We start from the raw sequence: 16807 nt of genomic DNA on the forward strand, positions 1-16807 counted from the left end.
ACGAATACAAAGCGCACGCGCATGCAAGATGTCGGTTTTGTGCCAGACCGGACTAAGCGATATTACATTGATACAGAGAAAAACGTGTACAAAGATTGAATCCTTGCATTCTTTACGGTATTATCCGCAATGGATTCATTTCATAATTCATGCTAATGATAATATTTTTCAAATCTGGCGCAAATGAAATGTAGCTGAAGAAGAAATTTTTGATTCAATCCTATCATTTTCTCTTCTTTTGAGATTTTGCTACTTAGTCCGATATGACTTTACACCGTTCATACAGCACAATGGTGAAACAGGTAAGAAATCACAAATGTCGGTTAACCGCATGCTACCGCATGGTTGCAACCACGTGTTTCCCCATTGATGATTTCTATAGTCTGACTGTTGGTTTGAATATTTCATTCTTTCCGATATGTTATTAGTTAGGACGTTCAATAATAAGGGATGCCGTTGAGGTGGAGCTTCCATACTGCATTGTCAGTAGCTTTTCGCAAGTTCTTGAGAGGTGAAAATTTGGTTACCCTCCCACTAATGAAGAATAAATAGACGATAAACTGCTTGCCGGGGAAATAAACGCACAATTCAAATGTTTATATTTACCAGGCTGCTGATGTCAGCTTGTGAGAATTATAGGTGATTTTCCGTAAATGTTTGGGAGCAAAATTCTTCATTCTATATTTGAATGAAGAACTTTTCTCCCAAACCTTTACACAAAATCACATTTTCGAGAGCATACTTCAGCATAGTATGCATATGTATCATTAGTCGATTGTTCGATCTAGTAAAAGCTTCTGCTAAATCGAGAGAGATTTTGAAAATGGCTGTAGTTTTTAAATGTCCGTGTTTGTTTTTGCAGATATACGTTTCCCTACGTTCTTATTGCTGGCTTGAACCTTTCGAATAGAAATTCGTTCAGTTTACTCTTCATATAAAATAATGAGGGAGTAGTACACATGTCCCGTCTATAACAAAGGTAATAAGCTGGATTGTTGCAAGTACCAGTCAATCACATTGCTGAATGCCACCTACAAAGTGTTCACCGCTGCCCATAGAGAAAAATGGGGAATTCAGAGCAGGTTTTACTGGGGCATGCATCACAACAAACGAAATATTTTCGTTTCGACTAGTCTTTCAAAAATGTTGCAATTACAACGTGCCACCTGTTTATAGATTTCAAAGCCGCATATGATACAATCGATTGAGATCACCTATGGGATCTAATACACGAATATGGGTTTCTAGCTAAACCGACATATTTGATCAAATCGACTATGGATCGAGTGATGTGTTACGTCCGAGTATCGAGGACACTATCAAGTTCTTTTGAAACTCAGGAAGGACTATCTAATGTTTAATATCTTCGGGAAAAAATGCGGTAATAAATGGTAATAAATATGTACACGAGAGCAAGAAGTTCGAAGGAAGAAACATTACACCTTATGCTCATATGCTCTGTTCTAAACCAAGAGGCGTGATATAGGATCATGTCAATCATCATGTCAACACTCTAATAACCAGACCTCCAAAGCGAAATTTCCATCTCGTTACATCTTAGCAGTTTAGAAAATATTGCAAACTACTATTTTTTTTTGGGCTATCTAGACTACTGTATTACTACTACTGCATTTAGATGCGACCAAAGTTGAATTTTCTACGACTAAAAAGTCGGTGCAAGTACTACAAAAGACTGAAAATTACAATTATGTGGAAGAATTTAAATCTATCGTTAATAACCATGAATGATATAACCTTAAATTATTTGTATGTGAGCGAAACATTTCTAGAAGACCGTTGATAGTTTCTCATGTAAGGAACAAAAATATCTTCACAATACAATACAGAAAATTTATCTTCACTGGATTTATTATGAAATTAGTATGTATATGAGCGAGACATTTCTAGACTATTGCTGATAGCTTTAACTCAATGAGCTATTATATCTTCATATATAGTTCAGAAAATTTTCTTATTTTCAATTCCGATTTGTTATTTGGCCGAGTCTCATATACCAATCGACTGTGTGTGTTTTTTTGTTTTTGTTTTTAGAGGATAGCAAAAAACTTCCAAAAAAGCCCTGAGGCTGCAGGAAAAAAATATATTAAACTGTAACGTCTCAGGGAGCTGGTTTGTGTTGCCACCCGACTCGCCAAAAACCACTACTCTTGCCCAAAACCTGAGTCCTCCCCGGCACTACCTTACGGCATTACTTCGGGGAGGGGTTTTTTATGAGCATAACACCCACTCTAATTCCACTACTTAGCAGTTAGTTCCTTCAGTAGGGTTACAGCACTACTCCTCGACGGTGGTGTGTTCTTCACCATCAACACAGACTGGCAATTTCTACATGGTAGTCGGAAAGCTAGCAGGGGGTCGAAACTTTATGCTCTTCCCCTACGAAGACAATCTGGGCGGCAAACTTCAGAGTGTCTAATTTACCTAGCACTTCGGCTCCCTTGTGCCACTCTGCACCGAAACTTTCTTCTCGTACCATTCAGCACCACTTACTCGTTCAGCTCCCGACTTGTTCGCAAACTACTCGGTCCAGTCCCCAACGATGGATCTGGCCTACTCCGAAGGGGAATTCCTAGGCGAGACAGGTTCTCCCGATACCGAGCGGTAGATTTCTCCCGATGCCGATATTCGTTTCCGTGAGTCAATTAGCTCCCCGCTTTGTTCCGATCTACTCGATGTAGCCCCAGCGATGGACCTAGCCTACTCTACGGACCAACCAGTAGGTGCTAAGTCCATCCAGCGAGTCCGGGTGGAGCGTAGCTTCCGGTTCACTGGCTCCCCAATAATCCATTGCTAGCTATTCGACGCGGTCTGATCCCCGGCTGTGCATCTACCCTATTCACGAGCTATCCGGTAGGGTGTTAAGGTCGGTCCGGCGATTCCAGTTAAGTCTGACATCCGTATCACTGGCGCCCAGATGACTCGAACCCGGTTCTACGTTGCGTACTACTCAACTGGTCGTAACCACTCTATTGACAGCGTCCCAGGTATGCTCGTCGTGGCACATCTCTTCAACGATACTGTCAACTATCACACCCTACGAAAACTTCTCCGAACCTATACCACGTGTTCCTGTGTCTTTGCACGTTTACACACTCCGGGCAAAGAATTGCCGAAGCATGTCCAAACCGGTGCAAGTACTTCCGGAAGCATCCGTGCCCGTACAAAATTTGCATCAAATGTAAGTTCACATCTCCATGTTTCCTATGCACCCAAGCTGTCACATTTGGGATTAGTCCTCAGCCATAGTGATGCATTTTCGGGATCATGCCGGCGATAACGCATACTACCTCCGACGATATTGTTCTGTAACCACTCGCGACTCGTACGGGCATCAGCCGGAATGTCCGGTTCAGCTTTTCACGGCTCCGTTTGGTTTGCAGCGCAGCACCCCAGGGAACCCCATATCGAAGTATCGATGACGAAACGGTAGATAGCCCGATCAAAATGAAATAACAAGATTATAACACAATAAAAATTTCGTAATAGATTGTGTTATAAATTTGATCTCGTTAGTAGTTAAAATAACAGAAAATTATAACAAGTAACAACGCGAGATATAGCTTTGAATTTTTTTTGTTATGTGTTTCTGATCGGGAGCAGACGTCCCGTGCTGCTTCTCGGACAGCCGACGTTTGGCATGATTCTCGCTATTGCTTTTGTTGCCCTCGCCGAATTTTCGCAAGCGTAGTCGACGTGGTTGTTGAAAATCAACCAGTCGTCGGTTATCGCTCCAAATTGCTACAGTGCACAGTGCTCCCAAAGAGCAAAAAAGGGGCTTTTAGATTGCATCAAAACTGTTGACTATAGTAATGTGGTGTTTTTGAGAAAGTTTCTTGGAATGGAACTCCCCTTCTTTATGTCTTATCGAATTGATGATTAATCCACCTAGTAGTGAGTTACGAAATTTATTTTCTTCAATAATTCAGATAGATAAACACTTACTTCAGCAAACTAGTGGAGACACTCATTGCAAACATTTTACCTGAAGACTTGAACTCTCTAGCTTTTATGCTTTTTGAGATATAGGGCATTATTTGTGAAAGGCCCCTTAAAAGCAGTTTTTAAATCATAAGTTTTCTTCTAGATTTTTTCCACTATATAAATGTTCTAGAACATTGTTTAAACTGTTAAACTGCATTACTTTGCCAAAGACAGAAACTTGATATCGCTAGTATGTGTGGAGATATTCACGTTTCTTGATTGAAAATAGTTCTTTTTCTAATGCGGATAACTTTTAAGCGGGCAACAACGAGCAAACCACTCGATAAACAAATAAAGTGCAAGAAAAGCACAACCAATGCTGGTAAAACCAGATCTCCCCAAGGCGGCCCTTTATGGAAATACTAGAGTTGAAGTTTGTCTCATTCCATTACATTACTATATATTACTATTAGCTCTGAAATGAAGGGTTAAAGTCGCAATAATTAGCCTTTCTTACTTTTGTTGGCACGTCTTAAGTAAATCGAAAGTTACAGTTGTTTAACAACTTAATACATACGTCTGACATTAGAAACTGACAATTCCGTTGCGCCTACTTTATAGCAATGGCGCAAGTGCAACAAAATGGTAAATAGGGGAACATGCATTTGATGACGGAATGAGACAAACTTTAACTCGAGTATTTCCATAGAGGACCGCCTTGGGGAGATCTGATTTTTCCAACATTTGTTGTGTTTTTCTTGCACTTTAATTTGTTTACCGAGTGGTTTGCCGTTTAAAAGTTATCGGTATTGGAAAAAGAGCTATTTTCAATCACGAAACGTTAATATCTCCACACATACTAGCGATATCAAGTTTTTGTCTTTGGCAAAGTAATGCAGTTTAACAGCCTAAACAATGTTCTAGAACATTGTGGAAAAAATCTAGAAGAAAACTTATGATGAAAAAACTGATTTTAAGGGGCCTTTCACAAATAATCCCCTATATTTCAAAAAGCATAAAAGCTAGAGAGTTTAAGTCTTCAGGTAAAATGTTTGCAGTGAGTTCTCCACTAGTTTACTGAAGTAAGTGTTTGTCTATCTGAATTATTGCAGAAAATAAATTTCGTAACTCACTACTAGGGAGATTAATCATCAATCCGATAAGATAGAAAGAAGGGGAGTTTTTTCTCGAAGACACAACATTGCTAAAGTCAACAGTTTTGATGCAATCTAAAAAAACGCTGTTTTGCTCTTTGGGACCATTGTGCAGTGCACGCTTCGATACAATCACGTGCCCTCAACGGTGATCTGCATCCGCTGTACCGCTTTGCAGTTGCTGACCAACAACTTGTGGTGAGCTATTTGCAGCTTCATCCCGTTCATCCAGCTCTCGATCGCGTCTATTGTTTCCGTCACCGACAACTCCACTTCTTCAAGTGTCTCACCCATCACCGTTAGTTACATGTCGTCCGCGAAATCCAAGATTTTCACTTTCCTGGGCAGCCGCAGAATTATCACCCCATCGTACATCGGGTTCCAAAGAGTTGGACCAAGAATGGAGCCTTGAGGAACGCCCACTGTGACTCGCATTGACTTCTGCCCTTCGCTAGTCTCTTATAGCAGCTCTCTGCTCTAGAAGTAGCTCTTCAAGATCTGGCGTAGATAGTCGGAAACCCTCATTCTGTGCAGCGCTGCAGCGATGGCTTCCCAGCTGGCGCTGGTAAATGCATTCTTAACATCTATCGTGACTACAGCAATCTCCTCTTCACTTCTGTTTAAATACCTTCTCAGAGCTCTTGAGCACTGTCTGAATTGCATCCACTGTCGATGCTCCTTGCCGCAATCCGAGCTGCATCTTGGACAGTCCGCGCTTCTCCTTTGTGCCATTTTTTTGAGAAACCAGTGTCTAGATTTAGGAAATAAACGAAACAACGTAAATTTCAATAACAAAATTAAATAACTGTTTTTGCCTTTCTTATATAGAAATGTTATGCAATCACTATAAAAATCGTCAACCTAATCCCGGCCTAAATTTTTTGACCTATATAGGCTTAGGTAAGAGTATGCAATGAGGGGTTGCTACTTTAAAATTAAAACTAGTTTAAAATTTCTTAATAAGTTGAAAATTTTAGGCAGGATCCAGATCCCTCGGATCTTCCTCCTTGATCCGTCGCTAGTTTCAAGCGATGTTTCAGTGTCGACACATCGTATCTCAAGATCTTGGCTGTCGATCCATTGTATGTATGTGCAAATCGTACTGAATAGGTAATATACATTTACAGCATTGTATTGAACATAATCAGCCACGGAATCGTAGTTTGGACAAATGGTCGGTGTTAAGTCAAACCGGACTAAGTCACAAAACATTGATTTCGAGAAAAACACGTTTAAAGTTTGAATCGCAGCATCCTTTACATTATGATTGGAAATTATTTTTTGCCATAATTCTTGTTTATTGTTACATATTTCAAATCTGGCAAACGTCGAATGTAGCTGAAGATATTCTTTATCCAGTGCTATCAGTTCAGCTTTTGTGAAAGTGAATATGGTAACTTGTGTGTACATAGTGCAGGAAGCAATCGCTTAAATTTGTGAGAAATACTTTGCTTTTCGTTGAAAACTTTGTGGGCGCTAATCGCTAATCGGAATATCATTCAGATAAGTATAGTGTGTAGTCATACAGACTATTATTGTTCTGTGATTTTCGGATTTCATTTCGCTGCATCGGCTGGCTTTGTACGTTTCCCAGCAGCGAGGTGACGCAGTGTTATATTTTTTTGTTTTGTCCCGCTTCTCCAGCTGTTGTTTAATTTGCCTATAATGAGTGGCCTGTGTGCAAAGTGTACGGGCACGGTGAGTCTCGCCGAAGGTCTTGTACTATGCCTTTTTTGCGGCGATAAATACCATCAAAAATGTTCCGGGTTAACAAAGGCCATGGTAAATTGGGTGGCTGAGAATGCAAGTCTTTGCTACAAATGTGCAAAATGTTTATCAACCCAGTCTTCTGGTGTGCAGGATGTCAGTTCGATAATCATTGAGTTGGATAAGAAAATGGAACAATTCGCTTCCATTTCTGAATCTCTCACTGATGCCCGAAAAAACATCGATGCACAGATAAACATCGCAGTAGAAAACGGAATAGAAAAACTGATCAGGTCTTTCAACAACTCTCTCGAGAGTAAATTGGCTGGCTTGGAAAACAGTGTTGCCAAAAAGTTGGAAGATTTTAAAAGTTGTTTTAATGAAAATGTTAAGCGTGAAATTGAATTAGTTGGAATGAACAGAAAGAGGAATTTTAGTAATACGAAGGTTCATTCTGAATTGGACGGGAATCCCAGTAGAAAACGAAAAATTTTGACGAATAAAGAAGATGAACCGATGTTAATTGAAATAGACGATGATGGAAATAATGACGAGGTTTTTGATAAAAATAGTAGAATTACTTATGCGAATGTTTTGTCGGGAGCTACAGGGGACGAATAAAATTAGAACTAGAAGTCAAACGAAACGTAAGGCTCGCCCGGTCATTGTGATTAAACCAGTCGAGCCGTTGCAATCGAGTGACGACACGAGGAATGAATTAAAAAATAAATTAGATCCAAAGGTGCACAAAATTAGCAACTTTAAAAACGGTAAAGATGGCTCGATTATTGTGGAGTGTGCAACTCGGGATAATATTGAGTCGGTGAAAGAAAACATTGTAAGCAATCTGGGTGAAAAGTATAATGCTGTTATACCGATACCCGGTAAACCGAAGGTAAAAATAATGGGGATGAGTGATCGATACTCTGAAGAAGTCTTCATTGACTTATTGAAGAGTCAGAATGAGGGTATTCCGTTTGAATATGTTAAAGTTGTTGCCAATTTCCAAAATCCACGCTTCAAATATAACAAATACAATGTTATAATTGAAGTTGATAAGGACACTTATAGCAGCCTGTTGTCAGCACGTGCGGTAAACATTGGTTGGGATAGGTGTTCTGTTTTAGAGGCCTTTAACGTGCTGCGCTGCTTCAACTGTGGAGAATATGGTCATAAGAGCACGGGATGCGTAAATAAAGAAACATGCTCCAGATGTAATGGAGCACATAGAACATCTGAATGCTCGTCAACGGATTTTAAATGCGTTAATTGTATTAAAAAGAATAATGAACGTAAAATGAATTTGGACGTAAATCATGCGGCATTTAGTAAGCAGTGTTCAGTATATCGGAGACTGCTAGAATTGAAAAAAAGCAACGTTTGGTCAAGTGAATAGCAACTAACAAACGAGAGGTTGTCTGAAACATTGTATTTAAATATAGCTGGGTTATCTACAAACTTTGTCGCAATGCGACATCTTGTAGAAAACAAACGTCCATTGTTGGTTTTAATATCAGAAACACATATTTTTGATGCTGATGCATTTGATCAGTATAGCATTCCGAGTTATAAAGTTGCTTTTCGCCTATCTCATTCCAGCCACACCGGTGGAGTTGCTATTTACGCCAAAGAATCGATTAAATTCAACGTTCGGTTAAACGAAGCAGTTGATAATAATTGGTTCTTGGGTATATCAGTTGAAAGAGGCATGCAGATGGGAAATTTTGCAGTAGTATACCATTCTCCTAGTTCAAGCGATCGACGGTTTTTAGAAATTTTAGAAAACTGGTGGGAGAATTTCGTTGGCTTAAGTAAACTTAATGTAATTTCGGGCGATTTCAATATTGATTGGCTCAATGATCAAAATTCGAATCAGTTGAAGCAGTTGGCAGAGTTTTTCAATTTCAAGCAAACGGTTAGTTAGTTTACAAGAATTTCCAGACACAGTAGAACATTGATAGATCACGTGTATTCCAATTTTGATGGGGTTCATTCGTATGTAGAGGCCGATTGTAAAATTTCAGACCATGAGACAATTTCAATTTTACTGGAGAATGAACCTAACCGTGAAGAGGATAAAGTTAAAATCAAGTGCTGGAAAAGATATTCGAAACAAGCTATGTCTCAACTGGTTTCGAGAAGCATGGATTTTACGAAATTGAATGGAAATTTGGATAACAAGGCTGCTGTTCTAACTAACGTGTTAAAAGAGTGTACAAATAGTTTAGTTTCTCAAAAGTTTGTTAATTCAGATAACTCGAACAGCTGGTACTCTTTAGATCTTTTGCGCCTTAAACGTAAAAGGGATAAAAAGTACAAGAAATTTTGCAGAACTAATAGTGAACGTCTTTGGAATGGGTACACACACGCGCGAAATATTTATTCACGGGCCTTGAAGAAGACCAAATGTGAATATATTCAAAGGAAGATCGATCAACATCAAAACAACAGCAAAGAGTTATGGAAAATCCTAAAGAATTTAATTAAACCTAAACGTAGTTCCTCGCAGTCCATAACTTTTAACGGGATAGAAGAACAATCTGAACAAATAATAGCTGAAAAATTGAGCAGTTATTTCGTTAACAGTGTCCAACTGATCAATCAAAGTATTGAGCTGGTCAGTGAACCTGTGGAAATAACACAGCCGATTAATACTAACTGTAGATTTGACGGATTTCACCCAATCACTTTTGAACAATTGAAAGATATTTGTTTTTCTTTGGGAAAATCGGCTGGTATCGATAATGTCAATGCAAAAGTGATACAGGATTGCTTTCATGTCATCGGACACGATCTGCTGGATCTTGTAAATGAATCGCTACAAACTGGGCACGTGCCGACAGTTTGGAAGGAGTCACTTGTGATTCCTATTCCCAAAGTTACTGGGACGGATAAAGCCGAAGTGTACCGCCCCATTAACATGTTGCACACATTAGAGAAAATTTTAGAACTTGTTGTTAAGGGCCAGCTGATGAGTTATTTGAATAATAATAATTTGCTAATTCCGGAGCAATCGGGATACCGAGAGGGACACTCTTGCGAAACCGCTTTGAATCTAGTGTTAGCAAAATGGAAAGAGAAAATCGAGGTTAAAGAGACTATTTTTGCTGTATTTTTGGATCTGAAACGCGCTTTTGAGACAATTTCGAGACCGTTACTTTTGAAAACTTTAGAGCGATTTGGTATCGGAGGGATAGCACATAAGTGGTTTGAAAACTATCTATGTGATAGAACTCAGAAAACTAGTTTTAACGATTTTGTATCTAGTCCTCTCGACAATCCTCTTGGAGTGCCGCAAGGTAGTGTCTTGGGTCCTATTTTATTTATTATGTATATAAATGACATTAGGCGAGTTTTACGATTTTGTGACTTAAATTTGTTTGCTGACGACACTGTTCTGTTCCTTGCAGCTAAGGATATAGATGAAGCCGTGGCGCATTTGAACGAAGATTTGCATTCCCTTGCTCGTTGGTTAAAATTTAAACAATTAAAGTTAAATGTTGCTAAAACTAAATATATGATTATCTCTTCGGCTAATACTAGGCCTGACGTTAACGTTGGAATAAATGGTGAGACTATTGATCGCGTTAGTGAATTAAAACATCTTGGAATAATCATTGATGGTAAGTTAACCTTTAAGTCTCACATCGACAATGTCATCAAAAAGATTGCTAAAAAGTATGGTATATTGTGTCGTCTGAAAAATGATTTAACAATTAGTAGTAAAATTTTATTATATAAATCTATTGTTTCACCACATATTGACTTCTGCTCGTCCATTTTGTTTCTTGCCAATCAAACACAAATATTGAGGTTACAGCGATTGCAAAATAGAATCATGCGATTAATTTTAAAATGTAACAGATACACTTCCTCTAGTTTCATGCTAAGCGCATTACAATGGCTCTCTGTGAAGCATAGAATTTATTACTTAACAATGGTGTTCATTTTTAAAATTATTAATGGAATGCTACCTCGATATTTGTGTGATCGAATTGAAAGAGGAAGTGATGTGCATAGGTACAACACTAGAAATGCGTCTGATGCAAGAACACCTAACTTTTTATTTAGTAGATCACAGAACTCCTTGTTGTACAAAGGAATAAGTTTTTTCAATTCGATGCCTAGACATATTAAACGTGCGGCAACATTAGCGGAGCTCAAAACACTATGTATTTCACACGTAAAATCTGCTTTGTAGACAGATTTTTTGAATTTTTATATTTTGGAGTTATTTGAATAACTATGTAATACCACGAAGATTGTATTTTTTTTTTCTCTTCTGTTATTTGCATTTAGTCACACTAAGTTATTATATTCGCTATGATGATGATGGATTTTTGTTAATTGTTTATTATAGTTTTTAAAAATAATGAGATGTCTACAGAAGTCTGAGCCACGCGCGCGATAAACAGATAGAGACTAACTTGAAATCGAACATGGTGACCAGTACTAAGAGCTCATCGGGTTGAATTGAAGCTTTTAGACTTTTGTTGTGATCAGGGTCTGATTTGATGATGGAGTTGCTTTGCTGGCTTTGCTCGACAATAGAGTTAATCTCGGTTATTGCTGCCATAGCGGCAATAACGGAGTTGGTTCGTTGAGTGGGGGGCTTGGTGATTTCTTCTGATAAAACAAGATATCGGGTTCAATTCCTGATCAATCCAGGGTATTCCCGGAAAGGAATATCCCTGGATTGCCTTGGGTTAGTGGTACGCAACTTTCAATAAAGGGGCCTGATGTGGATGATATAACTCGATTAGACTCTGCACTGCCACTAGGCTCGTCACTTCTCACCTTAGCAGGTGGTAGTACCGATGTCTTGGTCAGGCGGGAGGAGTCTTACAGAGAATTATCAGAAATGGAAGCTATTGGGTTCAATTCCCGATTCTATCAAGTATCTTCCCGGAATGGAAATTTTCTTGATGGACCCTGGTTGTTGATGGAATATTCGAAATATATCTGGTTACGTTCTTTTGAAGGAAAGGCTATGTCTGTAAATTGAACCAGTCCGTTTTTTTTGTAAACTGGTCTTGTCATGATTTAAAATATTAATTATCTTCTAGATAACTCGTTCAGCTCACACCTTTGTGGGGGTATGAGGTGGGACCATCATCATCATCATCTCATTTTTTTATGTTTTGCGACTTAGTCCGGTCTGACTTAACACCGACCAAATGAGAAAGGCACAATAGCACCACTAGGTGGATTAAAACAGGTTTTTTTATTTAGTTCTTTTATTTGTTAGGCACAAATGCGTTAGCTTAGCGGTGCCAAATTAATTTTTTTACATTTTGGATATCTTAAAACTAGAAGGTTACAAATTTGAAATATTTTTTACAACAAGGGGGATTTTTTACAGCAATCTTAAAGCTAAAAATGCAATGCTATATACAAAAGTAGGATACAATAGGTTTTCAGAAATTTTTTTTGAAGCTATCTTAAAACTAGGAATCAAGTTTGATATACAAAAGGAGGAACATAAGTTTTTTTACGAAAAATTTTACAGCTATTTTTAAATTAGGAATGCAGTTTGAAAGAACAACAGGTTTTTATGAGAAATTGAACAGCTATCTTAAAACTAGGTATGCAGTTCGATATACAAGGTGGGAAAGAATATTTTTATGACAAAAATACAGCTATCTTAAAACTAGGAATACAGAATGCAAATGTGGATTATTTCCAACATCGGTGTTGAAGCAGTTATATCAGGAACAGAAGAGAGTAGGCTGATATGTTGACAGGTACGAAGACCAAACTTGCCACTTTCAGGCAAACGGGAGATCAGCGACATGCCAAACGTCAAGACCCGGGTTGATGAGTAGGATTCATCGGACCTGCGGAATCGGGTCGCTCTCGCCTCAAATTGCGTGGTAAAGGCGACGGCGGTCACATAATGGCACTCTGATGCTGATCGGCTCCACAAGGCAGGACAGGGAACTTCTAAAAATGAGAAATAAGAAAGAGGAGCTAAATTGGCATATTTATCGTTTTTATGAAAATATAAATAAGGGACATAAAGGGAAGATCGCGATTTGCCAGCATATCCCGAACTGGAACATTGGGTAGTCTACCTAGGGCTCGAAGGGAATCTTTTAACTGAGACCTGGCGTCATAATACCCGGCCCATACCCAGACGTGCTCGATGTCGTGATAGCCCTCGTCACAAGTCACAGACCACTCTCCGCAAGCTCAATACGCCGCGAATGCGCATCCAAGGTGTAGTGGTTGGACATAAGCCGAGACATAACACGAATGAAATCCCGATCCACATCAATCCCCCTGAACCATGACTTTGTTGATACCTTTGGGATAATCGAATGTAGCCACCGTCCAAGTTCCCCATTGCTCCACAAGGTTTGCCAACTGTTGAGTGTCCTTTGATGACAAATACTAAAAAAATTGTTGAAGCAGATTGGTCTTTCGTATATGTATCCATCTAATGCCCCCCTTTACTAAAGAGTCGGCCTTTCCATTGCCCGGGATAGAGCAATGAGATGGGACCCAAACAAAGGTAATCTGGTAAGATTTTTTAGATAACGTATACAAGGACTCCCGTATCTTCCCCAGAAAATACGAGAATTGCTTTTTGGGCTTCATCGCACGAAGAGCCTCGACAGAGCTGAGGCTTTCCGAAATGAAGTAGTGATCTGTGGGCAGAGCGTCGATGATCCCAAGGATGTACTGAATTGCAGCTAACTTTGCGACGTAAACTAAAGCGGGATCATTGAGCTTGAATGAAGCAGTGATAGTACTATTAAAGATACCGAAGCCAGTGGACCCATCGCGATTTGATCCGTCAGTGTACAACATTTTGTAACAGTCGACTTATCGGAATTTATTATAAAATATATTGGGAATCACTTACGGGCGTATATGGTCCGGGATTCCACGATCCTTCGTGGATGTGTCGAAGAATACAGTAGAATCAGAAATATTAGGGAGACGGATGCGGTTGGGATTATACGAAGAAGGGTTGATGCGCTGTTCCATGTAGTCGAAGTACAAGGACATAAATCGGGTTTGAGAATTAAGCTCAATGAGCCTCTTGAAGTTTCCAATCACCAACGAGTTCAGAATGTCGCATCGGATGAGCAATCGATATGAGAGTTCCCAAAATCGATTTTCCAGCGGGAGAACGCCCTCCAGCACTACGAGACTCATCGTATTGGTCGAGTGCATGCAACCCAAGGCAGCAGTGGCGTAGCCAAGGGGGGGTTTTGGGGGTTAAAACCCCATCCAAACCAAAATATTTGAATTGAAGAAAAAAAAAGTTTGATGCTGACTAGTTCATTAAATATTCAAATAATAATTTTGGAAGTTTATTATCTGTTCATTACGTTGAGAACCTAATGTTTTAAACGTTATGGTGACCCTTTTTTTTGTGCGACTTTTTGTAAGTTGTGAGAATGGGATCTTGTAACTAATATTTTAGTGAGGAACCTATAGTTGATAAATCGTGTAAATATCAAGCAAAATAGCTCAATGAAAATGCCTACATAGAAACTGATGAAAAATGGCGTTTTACGCTTGTCTCTAACAAGTGAGAATCGGTTTTTATGTGCATTTGATTTTTTTTGGGTTATCACTTATATAAAGTGCCACTAGCTAAGATTGGTAATAAAAAAATTTAAATTTTTCACGCTTTTCGCTATTTATGGTGTACATTTGGGTATCGAATTGAATGGCGCCAAGATTCCATAATTTGGAAACTATCAGCCTTTGGAGGTTTAGTATTTAGCAGCATAATGTTGTTGATTAATTTTTCCAGTTGGATGCATTACTAATTCCAATCAAATTTAGTTCGAGACTTAGTGTCTTCAGCAAAGTTTTCAAGAGTGTTATTGCAAATAGCTTGGTTGAAGATAGGCGGCAACAAAGAATTTGGGAGAACACCTTGTAGATGACGTTTACTATTCTAGTATGCAAAGGTGCATCTTTCATTGCAAACGATTTAAAAAAAAATAACTTGTTGAAATACGAAAAGCAAAGTGGCGAAAGCAAGCTTTTACCCGCACCATGCAAGATTTGAAAATTGATTTCCTGATAAATATACTCGATGGCATTTACGCCACCTTTGCATACAAGGGCAGTTTAGTAATGCGATTAATCGGTAATTGGTTGCAAAAATCCCACTTAACACCATTGTTATAGAAGGGACATACTACTTCTTACATCCTATACTTCGGTAAAATCTCCTCCTTCCAGATCTTCAAAAGCACCCAGTGGAGTGCTCTAGCCAATTCCTCTACTCTGTGTTTGAGTTGCTTATATGACAGTTGATTATTGACAGCGGTCCAACAGTCCTATTATTTCATGAATCTTAGGTAGATCCGGAATCTGTCGTCGACTGCGCGCGTCTCCAAGCTGATTCTTGCAATACTCTTGTCGTCTACTGCTTCGCTATTTAGGTGTGCGTCATAATATACTTATCAATCATGAGAATTTCTGCACATTGTTTATAAGGTTTACAGACTATCCTGTGCGATAACCGGTTTATACACTGCCCGGGCCTATCAGGATGTTTATGTCACCGATGACATTATAACTATCATAGACATGCTCCAGCTGCGCATAAAATGCATCTTTCTCGGCTTCGTGAGGTCAGTGCACATTGATAATGCTGTGGATTTGATCCACACTACACAAATCCTTTCGCTGATCGCCTGCCACTTGATACGCGTTGGCGCATTTTGCCCAGCTCTTACGCCGTCGCTCGATCCCCGCATTTCCACACATTCTGCCCCGTCCATTAAAGCTCTTCCAATGCTACGGTTTCGAAGTTGCGAATTTTCAGCTCATCCTTTTCTGCTTGATTGTTAGTAAAGTGGTGTTTTGGGCCACTCGTTGAACTTGACCTAACCTGTCTCGTAGTCCGCCACCCAACATAACTGACACATGCGACAGGTATTTAATTCTACCTACAGTAGGGTTATAGCACCCATGCCCGCTCACACCATCCCATTTCGCTATTACTGCAGAACACGGTAGTACCCAGTCGATCGCGGCCTACAGATTAAATGTCATCAATAGACCCGCCAACATTTTTGAAAAATCAAAGATTTTCGTGGCCCGAATTTGATGAAAACTTCACATTGTGGTAATTTTGTCACACTGAATTCATATTTGATGTTATTTTTTTATTTTTATTACCTCAAAATTTTGGTACTTAGTTCGTGGTTCGAAAATTCAACATTAACGAATATTGAGGTGCACAATATATGAAAATTCATTTTCAAAAAAAAAATTGGTGTAGCGAATTTTTAGCAGAATACACATTTTTTCAATTGTTGATAATGCTGGTAGACATTCATAAATTATATTTCGTACCTTGGGGAATCAAACACAATCATGCGTCTCCTTCAGACATATAATGAAAAATCACATTTTTTTATACCTCGGGGCAAAAAGCACATTCATTTTCGGAACGTACACCAATTTTCAAGTATCATTAACTACAAGTGATCTTTCCGAACTGTTTCAAAATAAAGTACAGCCACTTTGAACATTATAATTTTAATTTAATGTACGATTTATTATTTGTGCTTCATGCCTGTGTAAGAAAAAAGCTTGTATAGACTAAATGGAAAGTTAAAAGTCCAGCGAATAACCTTTCAAATGAAACCAGTTTGACCCTAATCGGAATCTTAACTAAAAATATATAGTCATTTGAATAACATAGGTTTGAATACATTTTTTTACATAATTGATCATCTATTTCACCTTTGAAGTTGTAAGTAGGGGTTTGCCCACTACTCGGGTTCTTGTTTGCCCGGCGAACCCTTCTTTTCAGGGCGGCCTAAGTGCTTCTACAGAATTTCGGATTTTCGTTTCACAAGAAAAAAGTGTAAACAAACAAAATAAATTATTAAATTTACCGATTTTTATTCTCCGCTACTCTCTCAACTGCTGGTGCTGCTGGTGATCTGCTACTGCTGTTGGCGGGAAAGACGGGCGGTTTCTTCCGACCGACCGGGACTACAACGGCCGAGTTCTCCCGGAAT

At 39.0% G+C, this 16807-nt stretch overlaps 1 protein-coding gene across 3 annotated transcripts in view; it reads right to left on the minus strand.

Annotated features, from left to right (window-relative positions):
* LOC131683153 (uncharacterized) overlaps nucleotides 1–16807 on the minus strand; it is a 529082-nt gene that overhangs the window by 248118 nt on the left and 264157 nt on the right. For 2 of the 3 annotated variants that reach the window (XM_058964984.1, XM_058964982.1), the window contains exon 1: nucleotides 5725–5811. The exons of the other annotated variant lie outside the window; for it this stretch is intronic. In XM_058964984.1, the coding sequence (XP_058820967.1) occupies nucleotides 5725–5796 (72 nt within the window). In that variant the 5' untranslated portion in view covers nucleotides 5797–5811. Of the gene's footprint in view, nucleotides 1–5724; nucleotides 5812–16807 lie in introns of those variants that run through there. 3 annotated transcript variants of the gene reach the window in all.

Source organism: Topomyia yanbarensis, chromosome 2 (genome assembly GCF_030247195.1).
Source record: "Topomyia yanbarensis strain Yona2022 chromosome 2, ASM3024719v1, whole genome shotgun sequence".
NCBI lineage: Eukaryota > Metazoa > Arthropoda > Insecta > Diptera > Culicidae > Topomyia > Topomyia yanbarensis.